Source organism: Castor canadensis, chromosome 4, assembly GCF_047511655.1.
Source record: "Castor canadensis chromosome 4, mCasCan1.hap1v2, whole genome shotgun sequence".
Lineage (NCBI taxonomy): Eukaryota > Metazoa > Chordata > Mammalia > Rodentia > Castoridae > Castor > Castor canadensis.
Genome location: NC_133389.1, coordinates 124,088,776 through 124,110,157, shown reverse-complemented (window position 1 = coordinate 124,110,157; position 21,382 = coordinate 124,088,776). Strand labels below are relative to the sequence as shown.

The 21,382-nt window shown below is 40.3% G+C and overlaps 1 protein-coding gene across 1 annotated transcript in view; it reads right to left on the bottom strand.

Moving 5' to 3' along the window:
* Myo3b (myosin IIIB) overlaps positions 1-21,382 on the bottom strand; it is a 403,151-nt gene that overhangs the window by 131,181 nt on the left and 250,588 nt on the right. Inside the window, exons 26-28 of the mRNA XM_074071072.1 lie at positions 5,631-5,742; positions 4,510-4,672; positions 3,353-3,433 (exon numbers count right to left, since the gene is read on the bottom strand). Coding sequence (XP_073927173.1) covers positions 3,353-3,433; positions 4,510-4,672; positions 5,631-5,742 — 356 coding nt within the window. The remainder of the gene's footprint in view (positions 1-3,352; positions 3,434-4,509; positions 4,673-5,630; positions 5,743-21,382) is intronic.

Genomic DNA, 21,382 nt, shown 5'->3' with positions numbered 1-21,382 from the left:
ATCCGTAATTAGAGGGGCAATTTTAAAGCCAGCAAAAAATGAGATGTAGTAGATCTTTAAAAAAAAAATTCCCTGTATGTTGTTTATTTTGATAGTATTCACTGAGGAATGTATGCATTCTCAGTAGAATCAAGAGTTAGGTTCCTTTCTGAAACTTAATAGCCAATTGAGAATAATAGATTAGTAATAGGATAACTATAACTGTCATTTTTTACTTCGAATACCCATCTGAACATTGGTATGTGTGATCTTGTTCTTTCTGGTTTGCTAAAGGACATATTTTAAATTCTTTGGCACTTAAAGGGGTGTTTTCTTACAGCAAGGGTGCATTCTCAGAATTAACCAGTAGTAAAAATAAGATACAGCCACTCCTCTCCAAGATGACATTCAAAGTTGTTTCCCCCAGTCCCACAAGGACACTGGCAAAGACTCAAGAGCACCCGCTTCCCTCTCCGCAGCCCACAAAGACCCTTTATTCCTGTGCAAAGTCATCCACGGAGAAGGAAATGTATCTCATGTACCTCGGGTGTTTTTTCCGTCTCTTCTCTCTTCCAGCATTTGATCACTGGCGGGTGAACCATTGGGGCCCACAGAGATCTCCAGACCACCAGCTCATGTATTTGAAAGGCATCTGTTTATTTTGAAAATGCAAATGTGGCCTACCTCAAAAACTGACAGGCAAGATATGACCCACTGAGCAAGGGAGAGGCTTCCAGTATGGAGCCCTGTCCTTCCCTCCAGTGATCAAGATCACTCTGTTACAGCCACTTAACCCCACCCCAGGAGTCCCAGGGAAAGAGCCCACAATTCAGCAGTTCAGGCTCATCCCAGGAATTAGCACGCCAGATCATTCCACTCCTGGTTTAAAGGACTGAAGAGTCATTTATAAAAGGACTCTGTGCCTTTGAAAGGGTGGCTCCTCTGCAGAGGGTGCCTGGAGGAGGGCTGGGGAGAGGGACACCGGCTCCTACCAGTGGCCGCCTGGTCCTCAGGAGGAGAAAGCCGGGAAGGGAAGGTTAATACCCAACTTTGATCTCTGTCAAGGCATACCAGCAAGAATTAATTTACATTTCAGATGAAAAAGGTTGACAGCATGAAAAGGCAGCTTGTTGCTGGTGTGTGAATGTGCCGTAATAGATCGGGAATTCTGAGAGGAAGTTCTGAGGAAGCTGAGGGGATCAGCCTTGTGCGGCTGTGTTGACTGGGAAGGAGATGAAAGGAAAACAAATTTCAATGTGTGCTACTCTGCAGCAATGCATAAGCCAAATGCTTCCTAAATTTCAAGGGCTGCCCTTTTAAAAATATATAACATATCTTAGTAGCACCATTTAAAAAAAGAAGAACGATTGTGGGCCAGAACTAGAAATGCAAACAAATGCATTCCACAGAATCTAAATTTCAAATAACATTGCTTATTGAGAAAATAATCAACTAGAGCTTAACCTTAGAAACCAACCAGAAATGGCTGGGGTATGTGAAGCAATTCCCAAGTCCCTTCCTGCAGGTTTCAAAAGTGAGAGGACCGCTGGATCTGGGGCTCAGAAACGTCCTAGTGGTAGGAAGAAGAGCTTGCAATGAGATTGTGCCTTGGGGAAATCACAACCCCAGTCCTAAAGGACTCATCAGTTCCCGTCCATGTGTTGGCTGAGAGACTCTGTCTGCTTCTACTTTGGCTGCCACACAGAGCAGCGGTAGCATTGATGCCTCCGGCAAGCCTGCCTAAACCCCTGCAGAGTGAGTTAATGTATAGTTCTAGCACCACTCACTAGGTAGAAACACTTTGGCTAAGGAAGGGGGTGCTTGCAAAGCTAAAAAAGGCGGGGGGGGGGGTGGCACCTGAAAAACTGTGTTCTCTCCAGTTCCACTAGGCAAAATTACCATTCCATGGTACCCACCCCGCAGGTGTTGCCCTGCCAGATGCAGCCCCAGCTGTCCCGAGACCTGAGGATCAGGACAGACCTGAGGACAAAGCGGATCTGTCTCTGCTTTTATGTTGTGCTCACTTGCAGTAACCTGATGCAAAATAGGGAGCCCTCTAAAGATGATTTTCATACAGGGAAAACTGGATTGATGACTTTCATAGACCATTCTCAGTGGGACAACAATATACAAGCTCAGAATTTTTATTTTAAAATATATGTTATGCTAGGCTTGGGGCTAAGCTGCAAAATCAAAACTCAGTGTCTTTTTGATGGGTGTCTGTGCGCATGTGCGTGTGCGTGTGGTGGGAGTCCAGCAAGGAGGGATCACGTGATGCATGCAGGTCCAGTTGTCTTTCTTAAGCTGCAGCAAGAATTGCATCCCTTTCCCTGTGGCTTTGAAGTTGTAGAGCTTAGAATTCTTAGAAGGTGGTGCAAGGGTTGACATTTGCATTTAAATGGCACCCCTTCCTCCCAAATGTTTTAGCTCTGAATGAAGACATCAGGCCTCTTGCAGTGACCTGGGAGAGTTCTAAGGATCCTGGGAGCCAGACTCTGGGTGGGCAGGCCTGCTTGAAAAGGTTGCAGCTGTCTTACTGAAGAATTTGTCTCAAGCTGGGCAGTGTCTGAAACTCTATCTCTCTCCCTGTCCATGGGCCTCCACTCCCTCATTCTGTCTCCAATTCCTTGCGCTCCAGGAGCAGTAGGGGTCTGTTTCTTCCAGAGCCTCAATGTTGCTTCCATGGAGGGAGTCTAGCCTGGCAGCGACCAGAGGACATGCCATTTGCAGAAGGGCAGAGTGATCTAAGAGCCAAGGAGGGGATGGATGAGCCAGTAACCAGAGCTCACAGCTCTCAGGCTGCTAAGGGCAAGCTGAGCTCTAAGAGCCACTGTGTGCCTCTGTCCCACCCATGTGCGCCCAGAGACCACGCTAGCCACACAGGCCTGGATTCAGGAAACTCAGGTGGCTAGGATAACGCCTGAGTCATGACTGAGCTGAAAAGCTGGGAGGCAGATGGGTCTTGCAAACCATCAGTTCTCTCATTTCACAGATGTGGGCATCCATTCCAATAGGAAAAGATCCTCATCTACTTAGCAGTATGCTGAGTACTAAGTCAAACTGACTGTGTTCAAATGCCAGCTCTGCCCCTGTCGAGCTATGTGACCCTGGACAAATCACTTCTCTGTGTCTCAGTTTCCTCCTCTATAAAATCAGGAATATGAGTACCCTCTCAGAGCCTCTTAGCCAAGCATGGCCCACCATAAACGTGCACTGTTGCCTCCTCATGACACACAGAGGGTGCGCAGAACAAGTGTGAGGAACCCCCACGGGAATTCTTGACTTACTCCACCCTTTCAGCTTTTCTGAACTCATTTGCACACAATCACAGAGTATTTTCAAATGGACAGTACACAAATAATGTTTTAATTACCTGCTTGAATATGAGGAGCAGACTCTCTCCTTCTGTTGCTTATTTTCTGAAATTTCCTCCGAGCGGCATATCCTCTCCAGGCTAAAAATATAAAGCCATGTGCTAGGAATGACATTAATTTAAGAACGTGCCAGAGAACTGATATAAGCTGTTCCCCCTCCAACGTATTACCCGCTCCCCACCTCCTACTCTCTCACTGAGCGAAATCAGCAGAGACATGTGAGCCATGGTGGAGGAGGGCCTCTCTGTACTCCATCCAGGCTTGGCTTTTGAGAAGCAGTTTTTGTTCAAGCAGTGAGTTACTAGAACGCTCTGGATTCCATGTCTAAATCACGCTGACTCCAACTGAAGTGGTCCCCTGTCATTTCAATCCATGGAAGAAGCCGTCTTCAGGACTTGGGGTTACAGTGAGGGGATGGGGTTTGGAGGGATGGAAGGCATTGGAATAGCCTGAGCCTTTTAATAATTTTTATTTGGGAGATGGCTGGTTTGAGCATCACAGCTCCCTGAGCTGTTGGGTGAGCTCATGAGGTCCCCTATGGAGCATGAAGGAAATCACCCCCACTTTCAAGGTCCCATGCTTTTACAACTGCTGCCCCATAGCACAGGAGCTCAGCTGCTGTTGGTGGTGTGCATACCACATACATGTGTAGAGAGGCACTGACCGGGCTGGACCTGGGACAGAGCCAGTGATTTGCTCCCTGGGTTTACAACCCCAGTGGAGCTAACAAGCCTTCTGGATGGCGTTAGTCATCCTGATGCAGAAAACACAGCCATGGCCCTGAGGCATGTATTGCCCCTGTCATTCTAGGAGATGGGGCATATGTCAGTGTGACTGGGGTTTCACATCACTGGTCCACTCCTACTGCCTCTATCTTGCTCCTCCACAGAGTGTGGTGACATATCTTTATGCTGCTGTGTGAGCTCAAGGACCATGGTGGTCCCCTCATGGCTACATCCCCAATACCAAGTCTGGGGCCAGATCTGAGGTAGGCACTTGATAAACATTTGCTGAAGCAAGGAAGAAGGGAAGAGGGAAGGAAGAAAGGGAGAGAGGGAAAAGGAAGGCAGCCACTGAGAAAATCAACATGTGAGTAACACCCAGTATTTACTGAAATGTCAAGCTCAGGGTAGTGTTTATGAGAACAGCCATTTACCTGACTGGATGGCAATGGCACCCTTCTCTCTCTTCTCTCTGACCCTTTTGTATCTCCTGGCTCCGAGCCACCCCTTGGTGTATGCTTGCAACATGACTACTCTGCCTATGACTTCTCGCAGGAGCAAATTTAATTGTTCAATGTGGTAATATTTAAGAAAAACCTGCAAGAAAATATTAGTTTTAGCAATATATATGAGCTTCTCAACAAAAATCTTCTCTGCTCCAGTATATTCTTGCTGCAAATAATAAAGCTATTATCTAAATAAAGTTTATAGCACTTTGACTTACACTCACTTGTTGGGGACAAATACAATCCCCCTTCTAAGACTGAGTCAATGGTCGATTGCTGATATAAACAGATGATAAGGTTCTAGGGCTTAGGCCATCCCAGTTGGTCTCCAGGCCTGCCTTGTGTCAGCCAGGAAGGAGATCCTTTTTCTCATCTTGGGCTCTATTCTCCTTACCCACAGCCTCTGATGGAATTGCTAACCAACAAGACCAGCTCAGGGCCAGGAGAGGAAGTCCAGTGGGAGAGGGACCCGGATGACCCACAGTGATGTGATTTTTAATGAGGAGCAGCGGTGTGCTGCAGTCCACACTGGGGTTAGAGCTGGCTCTGCAGGAGATTTAGGATGGACCATAAAAACCTAGGATCCTGCAGGGACGTGATGTTCCCCTAAATAAAAAGCCACACATACTGAAACGCATAGAGTATGCAAAAAACAGCGTAACATGGATCTAGCAAAAAAAAAAAAAAAAGAGAACAAAACTCTAAAGGAAACTCATCATGGCCATTAGTTTGATTTGTACGTTTACATGTGTCGTAGAATATAAAGTGTTGAAAAAGGGACATTTTGAAACGAGCTCAAAACTCTCATTCTAGAAATGTTAAATGACTCTCAAATTATATTCAGAAGAGGAGGCAAACCTTTCTCCTCTGGCCCCTAAGATCCATGGGCTCCCAACTCAAGACCAGCAAAGATCATTTTTAGATTAGGGTCTTGCCTGCTAAGCTACACCACTTACAAAGCTATTTCTACTGGTGATATTAGCAACAGGAAACAAAGGCACACAGGAGAGCATCACGGGTGACAATTTGTACAATAAAGAAAGAACTACCTTTGTTTTTCCCAGTGCCCAATGATCTAAGCTAGACTTTTCCAAGATAGCGACACAGCTCTCTTTACTCGCAGGAGGTGTTTGATGTGCTCTGAATGCCAAGTAATAATACCTACAAAATAAAAGAGGAGAAGCAATCAGCTTTAGTTGGTCATTTGATTTAGTACAGTAGAATTTCTCAGGACCTACTGGCTAGTCTTTTTTAAATAGCAAATGTTTCTTGAGAACCACACTTGAATGGAATACTACGTAGTATTTAGTTTAGTTTCCTTTTAATGTTTTTTGTTAATTCATATTCAGTGCATAGTTGGTGTCTTTTGCATGCAAAATCAAAACATCTAATCCTTTTAGAAAGCTGGCATTTGCAGCTCTTCTAGTGAGCATAACTTTAAATGGTAGTATTATTATTATAAAAATAATTTAAACCTCATTGTACATATTTTGACTGCTTTTAAAAATAGCATCTGAAGCAATTTGTAGCTAGTAGGTAATCCCAAGCCTGACATTATGATTCTTTCTGCTGAGCTGCATGTCTTACTCAAGGAACAGATTTATTATTATTATTATTATCATTACTATTATTTGTGGTGTTAGGGATTAAATCCAGGGCCTTACACATCCTAGGCAAGTGCTCTACCATTGAGCTCTAACCCCAGTGTTTTAAGCATTTTTTCTTGATACAATCACCATGATCACATTTGTTTTCTAAAATGACATCATTTCTAGTGAACGTTTGAACTTTTAGGTGAAAAGGGTTCTGGGTAGCTTCAGAGAACACCGTTGTAGAGCAAGAAAAGTATTTTCTCTCTCATCCTAGGTTCATGGCTGAGGTTTCCATAACAAAAGATAGAATAACAAGAGGAAAGTATAAAAATACATTTAATATAAGTTTTATGTGACACAGGAGCTTTCCTTCAAAGGAAAAAAAGAAAACACTATTGCCACCAAAACGTTTTTATCTCCTCCTCTTCTTCCTCGTCCTCCTCCTCCTTCATTTCTGTTGGTGCTGGGCATCAAACCCAGGGCCGCGTATGTGCTAAGCTGTACCCTAGCCCTGAGTTGCATCTCTAGCCCCTCTTTTCCTTATTCTCCCCATTCATTAAAAATGTAACTATAGAATATATTATTCTTAAAGAAAATCTTACCTTTAGTTTTTCCTCAGAAAACTTTCAGGGATCTTTTGTCTACTCTTTGCTGTCATAAGTAATTAAATCCAATCCCTTGGAAGCTAAAAAGTAAACTGAGTTTCCTTGTCAAAGGATTTTTTATGACATTCCTCAAACAAAGCTAATCTGCTATTTGGAAATTACTTTTAAGTGTAGATCTGTTTTTAACTTTAAAAAAAATCATAAAAATATGAAACATGTCCCTTCCTCCTGCCAAATGTACTCATACCTTTCTGCTTATGTGGAAAAATAAACATACCTGATCAGTACTTGAGTCAATTTAATTTTCATGCTATGAGACTGTTGTACAATTTAGGATGTAAGGCTGGATTTGCTGGAAACATTTGCATTCAGAGATCCCGGGACTGTGTCCAAAGCTCAGAGTCTATTTCCACCTTTGGGGAAGAGGGACTGTGCTCCCAGGACCCCGAATACTGGTGGGGGTTGGAATATGGTGGATCATTGGTCAAGGTCAGAAACCTGCTGATGACAGCAGATGTCTTCCAGAGCTGAGTAGTAGGAGGGACAGTTAAGAGTGAAGTTTGGGCCTATTTTGGCAGTTCATGGTATCGGCCTGTTTCTCCAGCACTACAGTTTCAGGCATGGCTTCTCTGATTTGGCTTTGGCCACAGCAAAAAAAATTGTGTCCTAGTGTTCATGGGGATGGTGGGAATAGATTGCAAATTTGTATGAGGTAAGCATCTTGGAAAGATGAAGTACACAGAGCTGAATGTATAAAAGCAAGAGGTAAAAATGGGTTTTCCTGTATTTTTAGGCCTCATCATTTATCATATGGGTTTCTTTGGTTTTCAGCAGCCCAAGCTTGCTCATGGTGAATGTTCCAGTCTATTGGTGATGAAGTATTTAAAGAAAACCTACAGAATAACCACCACTTGCAAGATATAAGAAGAATGTAAGATCTGTTCCAGTTCTCCAATCAAGGACTTAGATGGGATTTTCAGGTATCTGTGAATGTTTCTTAGCGACTACTAATTTCTAACTAGGCAATGTACCCTTAACTGATATAAATGTTAGGACTTAACTTTGGTTCTTAGTCCTTCAAAGCAAATCTCTTATTGTGATGATATTGGCCTGTTTCAGAAAGAGATAGGTAACAATACTGCAAAGGGGTGATATTTTAAAACTATTGTAGAAGCAGGTAAGTGATGCATGTGTAATAACTGAGTCAGAGAAACACAATGTGTTTCTTCTGTGGGGTAATTATGGATTCTAGCAGGTACCAAGGAATTTTGGATTCCTGGGTGCTTCGATGTAAAGGCTGCCCTGGAAGGTACCAGGCCAAGAGGTATGCCAACAAGGGGGTTCTCTTTGGAGAGATCCATAACACCTTTTTCCTGAAGCAGCTTAATGAGTTGAATAAGCAAGTGGTATGTAAGAGCAAAATAATAAATGTACAAGTCTGTTTTGAGGGTCTGGACACTTGAGGGCATTCAAAAACCAGTTCTTCCCTGAGTTGCCTCTTGTAGGTAGAATTAACCTCACAGTTTGAAGTCTGAGCACTGAGTTAAGAGTCAAGCTCTCTCTCTATCTACAGGGAAGTCACTCACTTGTGTTCCTGAATTTTCACAGGTAGGAATAGGAATCAAGTAAGTGGTTCTTAATTTTTTAGGTGGAGGATGTGGGGCTCAAGATTGAACATCTGGTGCAAGCTACACATATGTATCAGAAAATGCTCTTAACATCGCACATCGCTTGGAATGTCAAGGTTCAAGCTTTCCACATAGCTCCTGATGACACTCAAAGGACTTGATTCCTTCCTGCTCCAGAACCCTATGGAAGGTGATACATTTCCTAAGGTCTTATTTTATAAAAACATAAAACATCAAAATAGTAAATATCCAGTTGAAAAATATCTCTGTTTAAAATGTTTAGTTCTCTAAGAACATTTATTATGTGAAATGCAGGCTGTTCAAGGAAGAGTTTTTAAATATAACAAGCGAAGAAGAACATGAAATATTACAATATATCCTCATTCACTGGCTCTTCCATCTTCTGTTTGCTAGAAGTCACTAAATCCAGCTCACATTCAGTGAGAGATGAATTAAGTTCCATCTCTTAAAGAAAGGAGAATCATTTATGGACATATTTTGAAACCATCACAAAGGCTATCTCTAGATCAAATCTTCTGCTAATGCAGTGATGTGAACTGACTTATGCAGGGCGATGGAAAGTAAGTGACCAAGTTGTTGTTACCTAGGTTGTTGATTGTTTTGAAGAACTGATGAATCCAGCTAATGAATTTTTTTTGAAAGTGAAAAAAAAAAAAGAAAAAAAGTTTGATTAATTTGCCTATGTAAAAATAAAACTTTTCTACATGAAAATAATTTGAAAATTTGGGAAGTATTTGTCTTTTTAAAGCTGTTTGGATATAATTATATTTCTACATTATACCTTATTGTGCAGTCTGTAGGGAGGCCCCAATAAAATGCGGTTGTTTGGAACATCAGCACATCCCTCACCAAATCAGTGGAGGTGAATTTTTTGTTCAACTTTGAAAGACTATTTAACCTGTTTAACTTGAAGAATATTGCCTTTGAGGATAAGGGAATTTTAGTTGTCCTCGTTGTACTTTCTTGTGTTCTTAAGTACAAACGGGAAAAGTCCTTGGTAAAAAGAGTAAAGAGACTGTTAAACACATTCAAGTTGTCCTGTTCCATTTCAGCAAGAAGATGACTTTTGTTCTTATTAAAGGTCCTCCCAAAGGAGTGAGGGATGTAAAAAACTGTACGGACCAAACACTGCCCTTCTAGGATGGAGCCAGGAACAAAGACTGTCAGGTCCCAAAGAACACTAGGTTTTCTCCAAAAGGGAGCAGGATCTTAAAGACCAGGTAGAGAGGTAGACAAGACTGATGAGGCCCTGGGGAAGGAGTGAGGAGGAGTCCAAGAGAGTACCCTTGGACTCTCTTCAAGATGGTCTCTGTATCTATTGAAAGGCAACTTAATTACAAAGGAAAATAAATGTTTGGAAATTCTGGAATCTTTGAGTGTTCCTAATCAGTGAGGCTATTTTCTTTTTATAAAGAGCTAAACCTGAGAATTCCACACACAGGATGGGTAGAACTGAATTTATACTTAACTGATCAACCTTAGACCTACCACCAAGGGCTGGAGATAGAACCAAAGCAGCTAGAGTTTGTAGGATGGTATACTAGGAGAGAGAGAGAAAGAGAGAGAGAAACCTTGGCAATATTGACCTCAAGTGACAATTACTAGACATGCAAGGAAATATGACCCAGAAGGAGACAAAAAAAAAAAAAATCAACCAATTCAAATGAACCTGGAAGTGACACACACAGATATTAAAATTCCCAGAGGACATGAACATAGTTATTTTATCTTTATTCTAAATGTTTAAACACTTTAAGAAGAGATACAGAAGACATTTTCTAAAAAGACCTAAAAAAGAGCTTTAGAAATGAAAACTGCATAATGTCTGAGATAAAAAAAAATACTCAAAACAGAATTAGCAACAGGTGATAGAGTTCCCCTAAAAAAGACTAGTGAACCTGAAGACATAGTATCAGGGATATATAAAATGAAACAGAAAATAAATAAATAAATAAATAAAAAGGACAATCCAAGTTTGAGACTAGCCTGGACTCTGTGCTGAGGCCCTGCCTCAAATCATAAATGAATTACTTAAATAAAAAGAGCCTTGGTGAACTGTGGAGTAACTTCAAGTGGCCTTACTATCTAATAATATACATTAGTGGTACTATGTATTATAACTAATAATTCTATATTAATTTATATTTAATTGGAGTTGCTGGAGGGGATCTGGAAAAAGAAAGGGACAAAAAAAGTATTCAAGGGGATAATGGTTAAAAATTTTCCAAATTCAAAGAAAACTATAACCTAACAGATTGATGAAGCTCAATGAACTCCAAGCACAAAAATGTTGAAGAAATTAAACCAAATTGTTCAAAACCAGTGATAAAGTCTTAAAGGCAACCAAGGAAAAACAGTCAAGTTACAGAGGAATGAAGATAAATATAACACCAGAGTTCTCAACAAAAAAATGTAAGTCAGGAGACAATAGAACAAAAATCTTTAAAATGCTGAATGAAAAGAAATTCTATATCCAGTGAAAATATATTAAAAAAACAAAGGCAAATACTTTTCAGGAACACAAAATTTGAAAGAACTTCTCACTAGAAGACTCACATTAAAAGAAATATTATGGGCTTGGGCATGGTGGCTCAAGCCTATAATCCTAACTACTCCAGAGGTGGAGATGGGGAGGATCGTGGTTCAAGGTTTGCCTGGTCAAAAAGTTTGTGAAACCCTATCCCAACCAATGGCTAGGTGCTGTGGCAGCACACCTGTCATCCCAAATATACAGGAAAGCTAAATAGGAGGATCCTAGTCCAGGACAGCCCAGGCATAAAGCAAGACCCTATCTCAAAAATAGCCATTGCAAAAAGGGCTGGTGGTGTGGTTTAGGTGATAGAGTACCTGTTTAGTGAGAGCAAGACCCTGAGTTCAACACCCCAATACCACCACCAAAAAGAAACAAAAGTTATATACCAACTCACCTGCCAAGTCAATCAGCCCAGCATTCTTCTCAGCAGCCAATGGAACTTTTTCCAAAAGAGATCATATTTTAAGACATGAAGCAAGTCTCAACAAATACAAGAACTGAAATAACTTCCTGTATTTTATCAGACCACAATAGAATAAAATTAGAAAAATGAAAAGCAGGGAAACTACAGAAGACATCCAAACACATGGAGATTGAGCAACATACTGCTGAATGATCAGTGAGCCATTGAAGATATCGGGGGAGGGGGTCAGAAAATTCCTAGAATCAAGTAAAAATGAAAACAAAACTTACCAGAACCATTGGGACACAGCAAAGGCAGTGCTAAGAGGAAAGTAAAATAACCTAATGATGTACTTCAAACCCTTAGAAAAACAAGAACAAGCCAAAAATAAGTAGATGGAAAGAAATAGTAAAGAGTAGTGTAGAAATTAAAGAAATGGAGACTAAAATAATGTTACAAAGAATCAATGAAACAAAGAGCTGGTTCTTGGAAAGATAAATATAATAGACAAGCTTTTAGCCAAACTAACCAAAAGGAGGGAGAAGACCCAAATCAATGAAATTAGAGATAGAAAGGGGGATATTGAAAAAAAAAAAACAAAACCCTAAAATTCAGAGGATCATTAAAGGATATTACAAAAACTTATATTCCAATAAATTGGAAAATTTAGAAGAAATGGATAAATTTCTAGACACATGTGATCTACCAAAATCAAACTAAGAGGATATAAACAACTTCAACATATCTATACTGAGCAGTAACAGTTTGCCAACAAAGAGCCCTAGACCAGACAAATCACTGCTGAATTCTTACAGGCCTTTAAAGAACTAACACCAATGCTTCACAAACTATTCCATAAAATAAAAAAGAAGGAAAGCTACCAAACTCATTCTATAAAGCCAGTATTACCTTAATACCCCAACTGGATGAGGACACAAAGGAAAAAGAAAATTACACATCTATTTCTTTGATGAACATTGATTCAAAAATTTTCAAAAAATACTTGTAAACTGAATTAAACAACCCATTAAAAAGATCATATACTATGACCAAGTTGTTTTCATTCCAGGGATGAAGGATGGCTCAACATCAATGTGAGTCAATGCCCTATATAGCTATCCTTATCTTAACCAGCAAAAACCTTTGTTCCTTCCTATTATTGCTTATACTCTCTCTACAACAAAATTAGAAATAAGGGCAAAATAGTTTCTGCTGGGTATTGAGTGGCGGGGAGAGGGAGGGGGCGGAGTGGGTGGTAAGGGAGGGGGTGGGGGCAGGGGGGAGAAATGAACCAAGCCTTGTATGCACATATGAATAATAAAAGAAAAATGAAAATAAATAAATAAAACAAACCTAAAAAAAAAAAAAGGATGGCTCAACATATGCAAATCAATAAACATAATACAGCAAACAGAATAAAGGACAAAAATTACATGATCACCTCAATAGATGCAGAAAAAGCCTTTGACAAAACTCAACACTCTTTCATGATAAAAGCCCTGAAGGAACTAGGCATAGGAAGAATGTACTTCAGTATAATAACGTCTATATATATCAGATCTATAGCCAACATCATAGTAAATGGGGGAAAACTGAAAGCATATCCTCTGAAGTCAGGAATAAGACAGGTATTTCCACTCTCTCCACTCTTACTATTACAGTGTTTGAATTCTTTGCCACAGCAGTAAGGCAAGAGAAAATAATAAAAGGGATATAAATAGGAAAGGAAAAAGTCAAATTATCCCTATTTTCAGGTGATATGATCCTATATTTAAAAGACCCTAAAAACTCCACCAAGAAACTCTTAGATATAATAAACACTTTTGGTAAAGTAACAGGATACAAAAATCCATGTACAAAAATAGTTAGGTTTTCTATGTAAGAATAACAAAAAGTCTGAGAAAGAAATTAGGAAAAACAATTCCATTTGTAATAGCCTCCAAAAAAACCCCTAGAAATAAACTTAACCACAATGAAAATTATAAAACACTGAAAAAAGAAATTTAAAAAGACACTAGAAGATAGAAAGACCTCCCAGGTTCATGGATTGGCTGAACGTAAAATGATAGCAATGCACTGTGAGGTCTATAATATATAAAGAAATTAAACATATGACAGTAACTGCCTGAAGGTCAGAACTAAAGAAACTGGGCCATTGGAAGATTCTTGGGTTATATTTGCAGTGGTATACCGTTGCTTTAAGGTGGGCTAGATAAGTTAGAGATGCAGATCACAGAACAGCCTCTAAAACTGCAAAACAAATTGCTTCAGGTCAACAAAGAAGATACAATGAAATCATACAAAATACTCAACTAATCTTGAAGGAGGAGAAAAAGAAGACAGATGTAGCAGTGGCAAAGATCAGCTGAAATTAATAAAACAAATAACAAAATGATAGTGAACCATTTAAGTAACAATGCTAAATGCAAATGGTCAAAACACTCTTTTTCTTCTTTAAAAAAAATTTACTCTTGTGCTTATTAGGCAAGTACTCTTCCACTTGAGTTGCACACCCAAGCCCTTTTATCTTTAGGTATTTTTAGGTAAGTTCTTGTGTTTTTTTCCTGGGGCTGGCCTCAGACCACAATCTTCCCATCTATAACCTCTCACGTGGTTGGAATTATACATGTTTTACCACACCTGGCTTGTTGATGGAGACGACATCTCACTAACTTTTTTTCTTGGCTGTCTTAAAACCACGATTCTCCTGATCTCTGCCTCCCAAGCAGTTGGAATTATAGGCATGAACCACTGCATACAGCAATAAAACACCCCAATTTAAAGGCAGAAAACTTCAGACTACAGGAAAGAGCAAAATGTAATTATATCGCGCTTACAAAAAAAAAAAAAGCTCAAGCATAAAGAGTCAAATAAGTTGAAAGAAAAAGACATGTTAACACTAGTCACAAAAACTGGACTGTCTCTATTAATATCAAAGTAGATTTCTTTATTCTTTAAAATAATTCTCATATTCTCTCTACTCCCACCCACTCCACACACACACACACACACACACACACACACACACACACACACACACTGTGTTTGTTCTGTTTCTCTGGAGAACCCAAACAATGCAGCTCCAGTTCTTTTGTTACCATTTAGACACACTGAATGGAACAGAGACAATGTTGGTAATAAACTTCTCATAACACCGCCAGGGGCGGAGGTCAGTCCTGTGCAGAGCCATGGATGGCAGAAAATTTTGAGTAGCTTCCTTCCCTCTGCCATTTCTTCTCTCTTGGTTCACCGACTGCCCAGAATCTTGGAGCTTGTGTAGTGCACGCTGGGGTCTAGGATGGCTCACCCAGGCCCGCTCGGCTGGCTCATAAACACATCTCCCCTGCTCGTTCCCACAAGACCAACTGCCCAAGGGCCCTCTAAGAAACATTTAGATCTGGAAGGGAACTTAGAGACATTGCTTAAAAAAGAGGTTCTTTTCTTCAACAGAGGAGAAAGGCAGGGAGAAGGCATCAAGGCCAGCGATGCAGTAAGTAGATGGTCTGAGGCTCACCCACCCTCCAAGTCCAAGTTGAGGCTTCTCTGTACTCAGCACAGCTGATGTCCCTTGAGCTCTCACTGTCTGCACAGTGGGGCACTTTTCTAGACTCTTTGACTCTCTACAGGGACCTTTGGTGCTCCAGCACTTTCTCCTCCTTGGAACTTGAGCACTGCAGAGATCAGGAACAGGCTCTGACTTAGGACTGTCAACTTCCTGTATCAAAGCACCAGCTGCCAGGCTCTCCTTGACCATGGCTGAGGGATCCAGACTTACCCTGTTGGGAGGAGGATGTCTGCACCCTACTGATGCAGGCTTTGTTTTCCAGTGGGAAGCTCTGTATGTCACCTTCAGCTCATCCTTCTGGGTTACCAGGTCCTAGCCCTGTTCGTCCTCTTCGAGCTGTTTTGGAACTTTCTAAATGGCAGGTACTGCTGGCTCCACAAATTCTGTCCAGCCCTGCAATGCTTGCAGTTGACTTCCTCTCCACTGTGGAGAACCCCTTTCACCCCCATTTGCTGTGCACATCGACATTCGACATTCCTTTATTTCACATAAGGTGTGCTGTTTTGACTTTCTTTGAACCAATTATAACATCTGCCTGGTTCCTTCAGACCATATGAATAAAGTTAATCACCACACTTATCTTTATTCCTGTCTCCCAGTCATGACTTTTATCTTCTTTCTGTACATTGTCTTTTAACAAGAGAAAGAAGAAGTGCAAACACTCAGACCAGAGGGGACTGACCCAAGTAGCACATATAGTTAGCTTTGAGGGTAGGAAGTCCTCAGGCAGGCCTGATGTTACCCAGCAGTCCTGACAGGCCTAGTGGACTCCAAAATTCCCTTTTCTACTAGTAACTTTTGAAGAGAAAATATTGGCTCGTGGAATTTGTTCATGTTGGATTTTATTAAGAAAGTCAAACTATTTTCCAGAGAGATCACCCTGGTCTCACCTCATTGCTCTGGTAACCACGACAGCCTAAAGAGTTATCAGACCAAGTATTGCCAAAATGATGTAAAACAGTATAGCCATCTCTTGGTATCCATTGAAGATTGGCTCCAGGCCCCAAGGGGATACATGAATCTATAGATGTTCAGTCCCTTATTTAAAATGGCATCATATTTGCATATAACCTATGTGCATACTTTTGTAGACTTTCAATTATTTCTAGATTACTTATAATACCTAATAGAAGGTAAATGCCATATGAGTAGAATACACTGTACTGTTTAAGGAAGTCTGTATAAGAAAAAAAAAACTCTGGATATGTTCAGAACAGCTGCAATATTTTGAATATTTTTAATTGAGGCTGGTTGAATTCATGGATACAGAGTTCACAGACACAGAGGACTACCTGTTGAATTGTGGTTTTAATTTGTACTTGTTTAATTACTAAGGAGACTGGACTTCTTGTTCTCAGTGACGTTCTAAGGAACAATATATGCAATAAATTTAACTTCTCTTTTTTTCCCCTAATAATTATTTTCACCCTTGGATGGTGAAAAATGAGAAGAGATAAAAATCCTACTAGTACTGGAGGTTGCTTACACTTCTAAAATTATATCTCTTGTCTTGGTCCTTCTGTGCCTGCGTGTTTACATTGTTTGAAAAGGTTCCTGTCTTCTAAAGATGGTTTTGAAACCCTAACCTGTAATGAATGTGAGCTGTACTTGGATTCATCCCTCTAATCTGAGTTTTGCACTCCAAGGAACACATACCATCTGGACCTCTAAGTGAGATTTACACATCCTAGGTTAGAAGAATTTTTTCTCAAGGTTTATTTATACAGAATGAAACAATTTTCTCATTTCTAAAAAAATTAAGCAAATGTTTTCTTTTAGGACGAGCCATTCACTTTGGGTAGTTTTAGAGTTTTGGTATCACCACATTCTCTCTATTGGCCACTTTCTACAGTTAAGTTGGCTTTTCATGTCCATTAGTTATTCATTAAATAAAACTTTACCTATGCTATAGTGCATGTGGTTTCCAACATGTGTTGGAGGCTTGGTCCCCAGGGTGATGGTTTTGGGAGGTAGCAGGATCTTTAAGAGATGGGGCAGCGCAGGAGGTTCTTAGGTCACTGGAGATATTGCCCCAGGAAAATTTCCCAGAGTGAGTTCTTACAAGAATGAGTTGTGACAAAAACTTGAGCCTGATTCCTGAGTATCTCTCTGATTTTCTGTTTCCAAATGTGACCTCTTCCTCACACACAAGCTCTTGCTATTGAGTGGCCATGAAGAGACACTGCCAAAGAGGGGCTTCTCCAGAGCTGAACCAGTGCCAGTGCCATCCTTTCAACTTTGGAAAACTATCAGCTAAATAAAGCTCTTTTCTTCATAAGTTACCTGCCTCAGACATTTGGCTATAGCAATGAAAAGTTGCCTAATACAATGTACGACTTACTGATGTGCCAGCCACAGAAGTCTAAATGATGTGAGTGAGCAACATAGACATTTCCTTGCCCTCATGAAGCGTAAGCATTACATGAATGCTAAACAGAAACATGAAGGACATCATTTTGGGGTTGGATAAGTGCTTTGAAAAATTATAAATTGGAATAGGGGAGTCTAATTGGGGTATGTGAACAGGCAGGCCTAAGCAGCAGGATTTTGTTGTTGTTTTTGTAGTACTGGGGCTTAAACTCAGGGCCTCACACCTGCTAGGCAGGTACTATACCACTTGAGTCACTCCACCAGCCCCTTTTTATGATGGGTTTTTTCAAAATATGTTTCCCAAACTATTTGCCTGGGGCTAACTTTGAACCATGATCCTCCTGATCTCTGCCTCCTGAGTAGCTAGGATTACAAGTGTGAGCCACCAAAGCCCAGCCTAAGCAACCAGGAGAGTGAAGGAACTCAATTCATTTCAGATAAGGAGCTGAAGGGGCTGGAGGTATTGGCTTAGAGACAAAAAGACAGCCATGTGTAGACCACCTGCTTCAGAATCATTGGAAGGTTTCGTAAGAGATGTGGATTCCTGAGCCACACTCAGGAGTCCTCCGACATAGACTCGGGAATCTGTATTCTAATAAGCTCCTATGGATCCAGCTGAAGATTGAGAACCACTGGCTTGGGGGGAACATGATAATTGACTGCCATCGAGTGGAGAAGTGACATGATTTGTTTAGAGAAACCCAGAGGACCAAACTGGATTGAATGCTTAGGAGCTTCTGAAGGGTGATTTTGGTCAGGGCTCGGAAGGCCGTGGTGGTGACGGGGTATCTAAAGACATGGAAGGGGCTGCCTGGGGGTCAGGAGGTGAGTCCTTAGCCCCTGGAACTAGTCAATACAAGTTCTTTGGCAAGGCCAAGGAAGTTGTCAAGAATTTCTAGGTATTTTAGGTAAGTAGATGGACTGGGTGACCTTTTAAGACTCCTTCTAACAAACGTGCTGTATTGACTCCCCCTTAGCCTAAATAATTACTCCTATGATTTAAAAAATGATGTTGAAGAACTCTCAAAAGAAGAAATTCAAATGGCCAAAAAAACACATGAAAAAATGCTCACCATCTCTAGCAATAAAGGAAATGCAAATTAAAACCACGCTAAGATTCCACCTCACCCCTGTTAGAATAGCCATCATCAGCAACACCACCAACAACAGGTGTTGGCGAGGATGCGGGGAAAAAGGAACCCTCTTACACTGTTGGTGGGAATGTAGACTATACAACCACTCTGGAAAAGAATTTGGAGGCTACTTAAAAATCTAAGCATAGATCTACCCTATGATCCAGCAATACCATTCTTGGGGATATACCCAAAAGAATGGATATAGGTTACTCCAGAGGCACCTGCACACCCATGTTTATTGCAGCACTATTCACAATAGCCAAGTTATGGAAACAGCCAAGATGCCCCACTACTGATGAATGGATTAAGAAAATGTAGTGTTTATACACAATTGAATTTTATGCAGCCATGAAGAAGAATTAAATCTTATCATTCACAAGAAATGGATGGAACTGGAGAAAATCATTCTGAGTGAGGTTAGCCTGGCTCAAAAGACCAAAAATTGTATGTTCTCCCTCATATGCAAACACAACAAGGGGATTGGACTTTGATCATATGACAAAGCAAGAGCACACAAGGGAGGTATGAGGATAGGTAAGATACCCAGAAAACTAGGTAGCATTTGTTGTCCTCAGTACAGAGAAACTAATGCAGATACTTTAAAGTGACAGAGGCCAATAGGAGAAGGGAACCAGGAACTAGAGAAAAGGTTAGTTCGAGAAGAATTAATTTAGAATGTAACACATATGTACAGGAAAGCAATGCAAGTCAACTCCCTGTATAGCTATCCTTATCTCAACTAGCAAAATCCCTTGGTTCTTCCTATTATTGCTTATATTCTTTCTTCAACAAAATTAGAGACAAGGGCAAAATAGTTTCTGCCTGGTAGCAAGGGGGTGGGAGGTAAGAGAAGGGATGGGGGGGGAAGGGGGAGAGAAATAACCCAAACATTGTATGTACATATGAATAAAAGAAAAAAGAAAAAAATTTTAAAAAAGGAACAAAAAAAATGATGTTGATATTGACCGAATACAGTTATTGCCACAGCTCTTGAGTTACTGTCTTGTATTTGGATACTAAGTGTAAAGAGTTCTAAAATTCCCCTAGATAGTCTGTTATGGACATGATCTCTCACAGGACAGCCTCCTCAACACTCATATGGAAACTTGTTAAAAATGTAGATTCTCTCCCCTTTCTTTCTCCTCTTCCCTCCCTCCTACTGAATCAGAAAGGGCGTGGGACACAAGAATCTGCATTTTATCAAGCTCTCAAGGAGACTCTGATTGGAGAGAAAGTGGAAGAACCACTGAGAGGAACAGAATCCCAGAGGGCAAGTGACCTGCCTCAGTGACATTGTGAATCACCTTTCCTTCCTGTGAGGCCCAAATGACTAAAGAGGTTTTCAGAGTGTATTATATCCCCTTGGGAAAGGTCAACTGCTCAGAATCTCTCTACAGAAATCATCACACATGTTTAATATTTACGGATTGTTTGTTGAGCATTATTGGCAAAAAAAAAAAAAAAAAAAGGGAGCAATTTTAGTATCTCCTAATAGAGGAATGGCTAAATACACTCCATGGTGTCAGTGAGAGGGTAGAAAGCAGTGTGTGAGAGCTATGGAGCAGTAAGGATTTATATCTAATGCACATTGTCAAACAGAAAAGCAAGTTGCCAAGTGATACAAAAATGCAGGGTTTTCTCTTCTCAAGTGTGTGTGTGTGTGTGTGTGTGTGTTCTGATAGTATAAAACTGTAAAAACATCAGAGTGGCTACTTCAGAGGGACAGTGGTTGGGTAGATGCTAGAAAATAAAATTAGAGATGTGGGAAAAAAAACATTCAGCCTTGTATACAATACTTAAAATTTTTAGAGACAATGTCCCTACACATTTTTGTAATTAAAAATTAATTTCAAACATTAGATAAAATTATTGTGGTTTAATCCCATTCTGGGCCCAAATCCTGGCCTAAGAATCATAGATCAATAATTTCATCAGTACACTTTCATTTAAGGAGGAATGTCCCCACTCATGTGCCAAATATCCATTGAGTGATTCCCAATCGACATCAATGACCACCCAGACTGTCCGTTCTCAGAGAGTCCAAATACTGCACAATTATCTGAAAAATTCAATCCAGATAATTTTCTTTTATGCAGATAATGGAAGTAGCATTTTAACTTGGATAATTTGATAATTACCCCCAATTGCCCATTTCCTTTTGTGTGTCTAAAATTCCAGATTTACCTTATTAAGTCCTTCTATTTACCATAAGCCCCTTTATTTTAACTTTTTTCCCTTCATGTTTTGCCTTGAGTAAAGAAAGAGAACAGCTGGCCACCATCTGCTACAAAAACAAACAAACAAAAAAACGTCATTATATCCTTAGGAAGACTCCCAATTTGGGCCTTGGGATAAGAAGTTGAGTTGATCTGTGCAAAAGGTTGCAAAAGGCAAAAAAAATTCGAAGATTATAAATTTCTTCTGATGTACTATTACTCACTACAGCACTCTGAACACAGTAGGTACTTAATAAATGTTTCTGATGCCACTGTTGTTATCTTACAAACTTAAATGAGAGGCCTTCTGAGGAAAAAATAGCCACAATGACACTGGGAATTGAAAAATTGAGACTGGCAGGGTTCCTGTGGCTCACTCCTGTAATCCTACCTACTGAGGAGGCAGAGATCAGGAGGATCACGGTTTGAAGCCAGCCCAGGAAAATAGTTGGTGAGACCCTATCTCAACATAACTCAACACAAAATAATGGCTTAAGGTGTAAGCCCTGAGTTCAAACCCCAATATCACAAAAGAAAAAAAATTGAGACTGAATTTATTCACAAATTAATTTGTAATATAAGTCTAAACTTTAAACTGGCTGTTTTATTTTGCAATAAGAAAAATTATTAATGGACTTTTTTTCTGATTGATTTCTACAGATTTCTTTTGCAATGAATACTCAGATGTGTTCAACTGTCTCATCTATTTTAAGGATGGGCTTTGAAATCAGA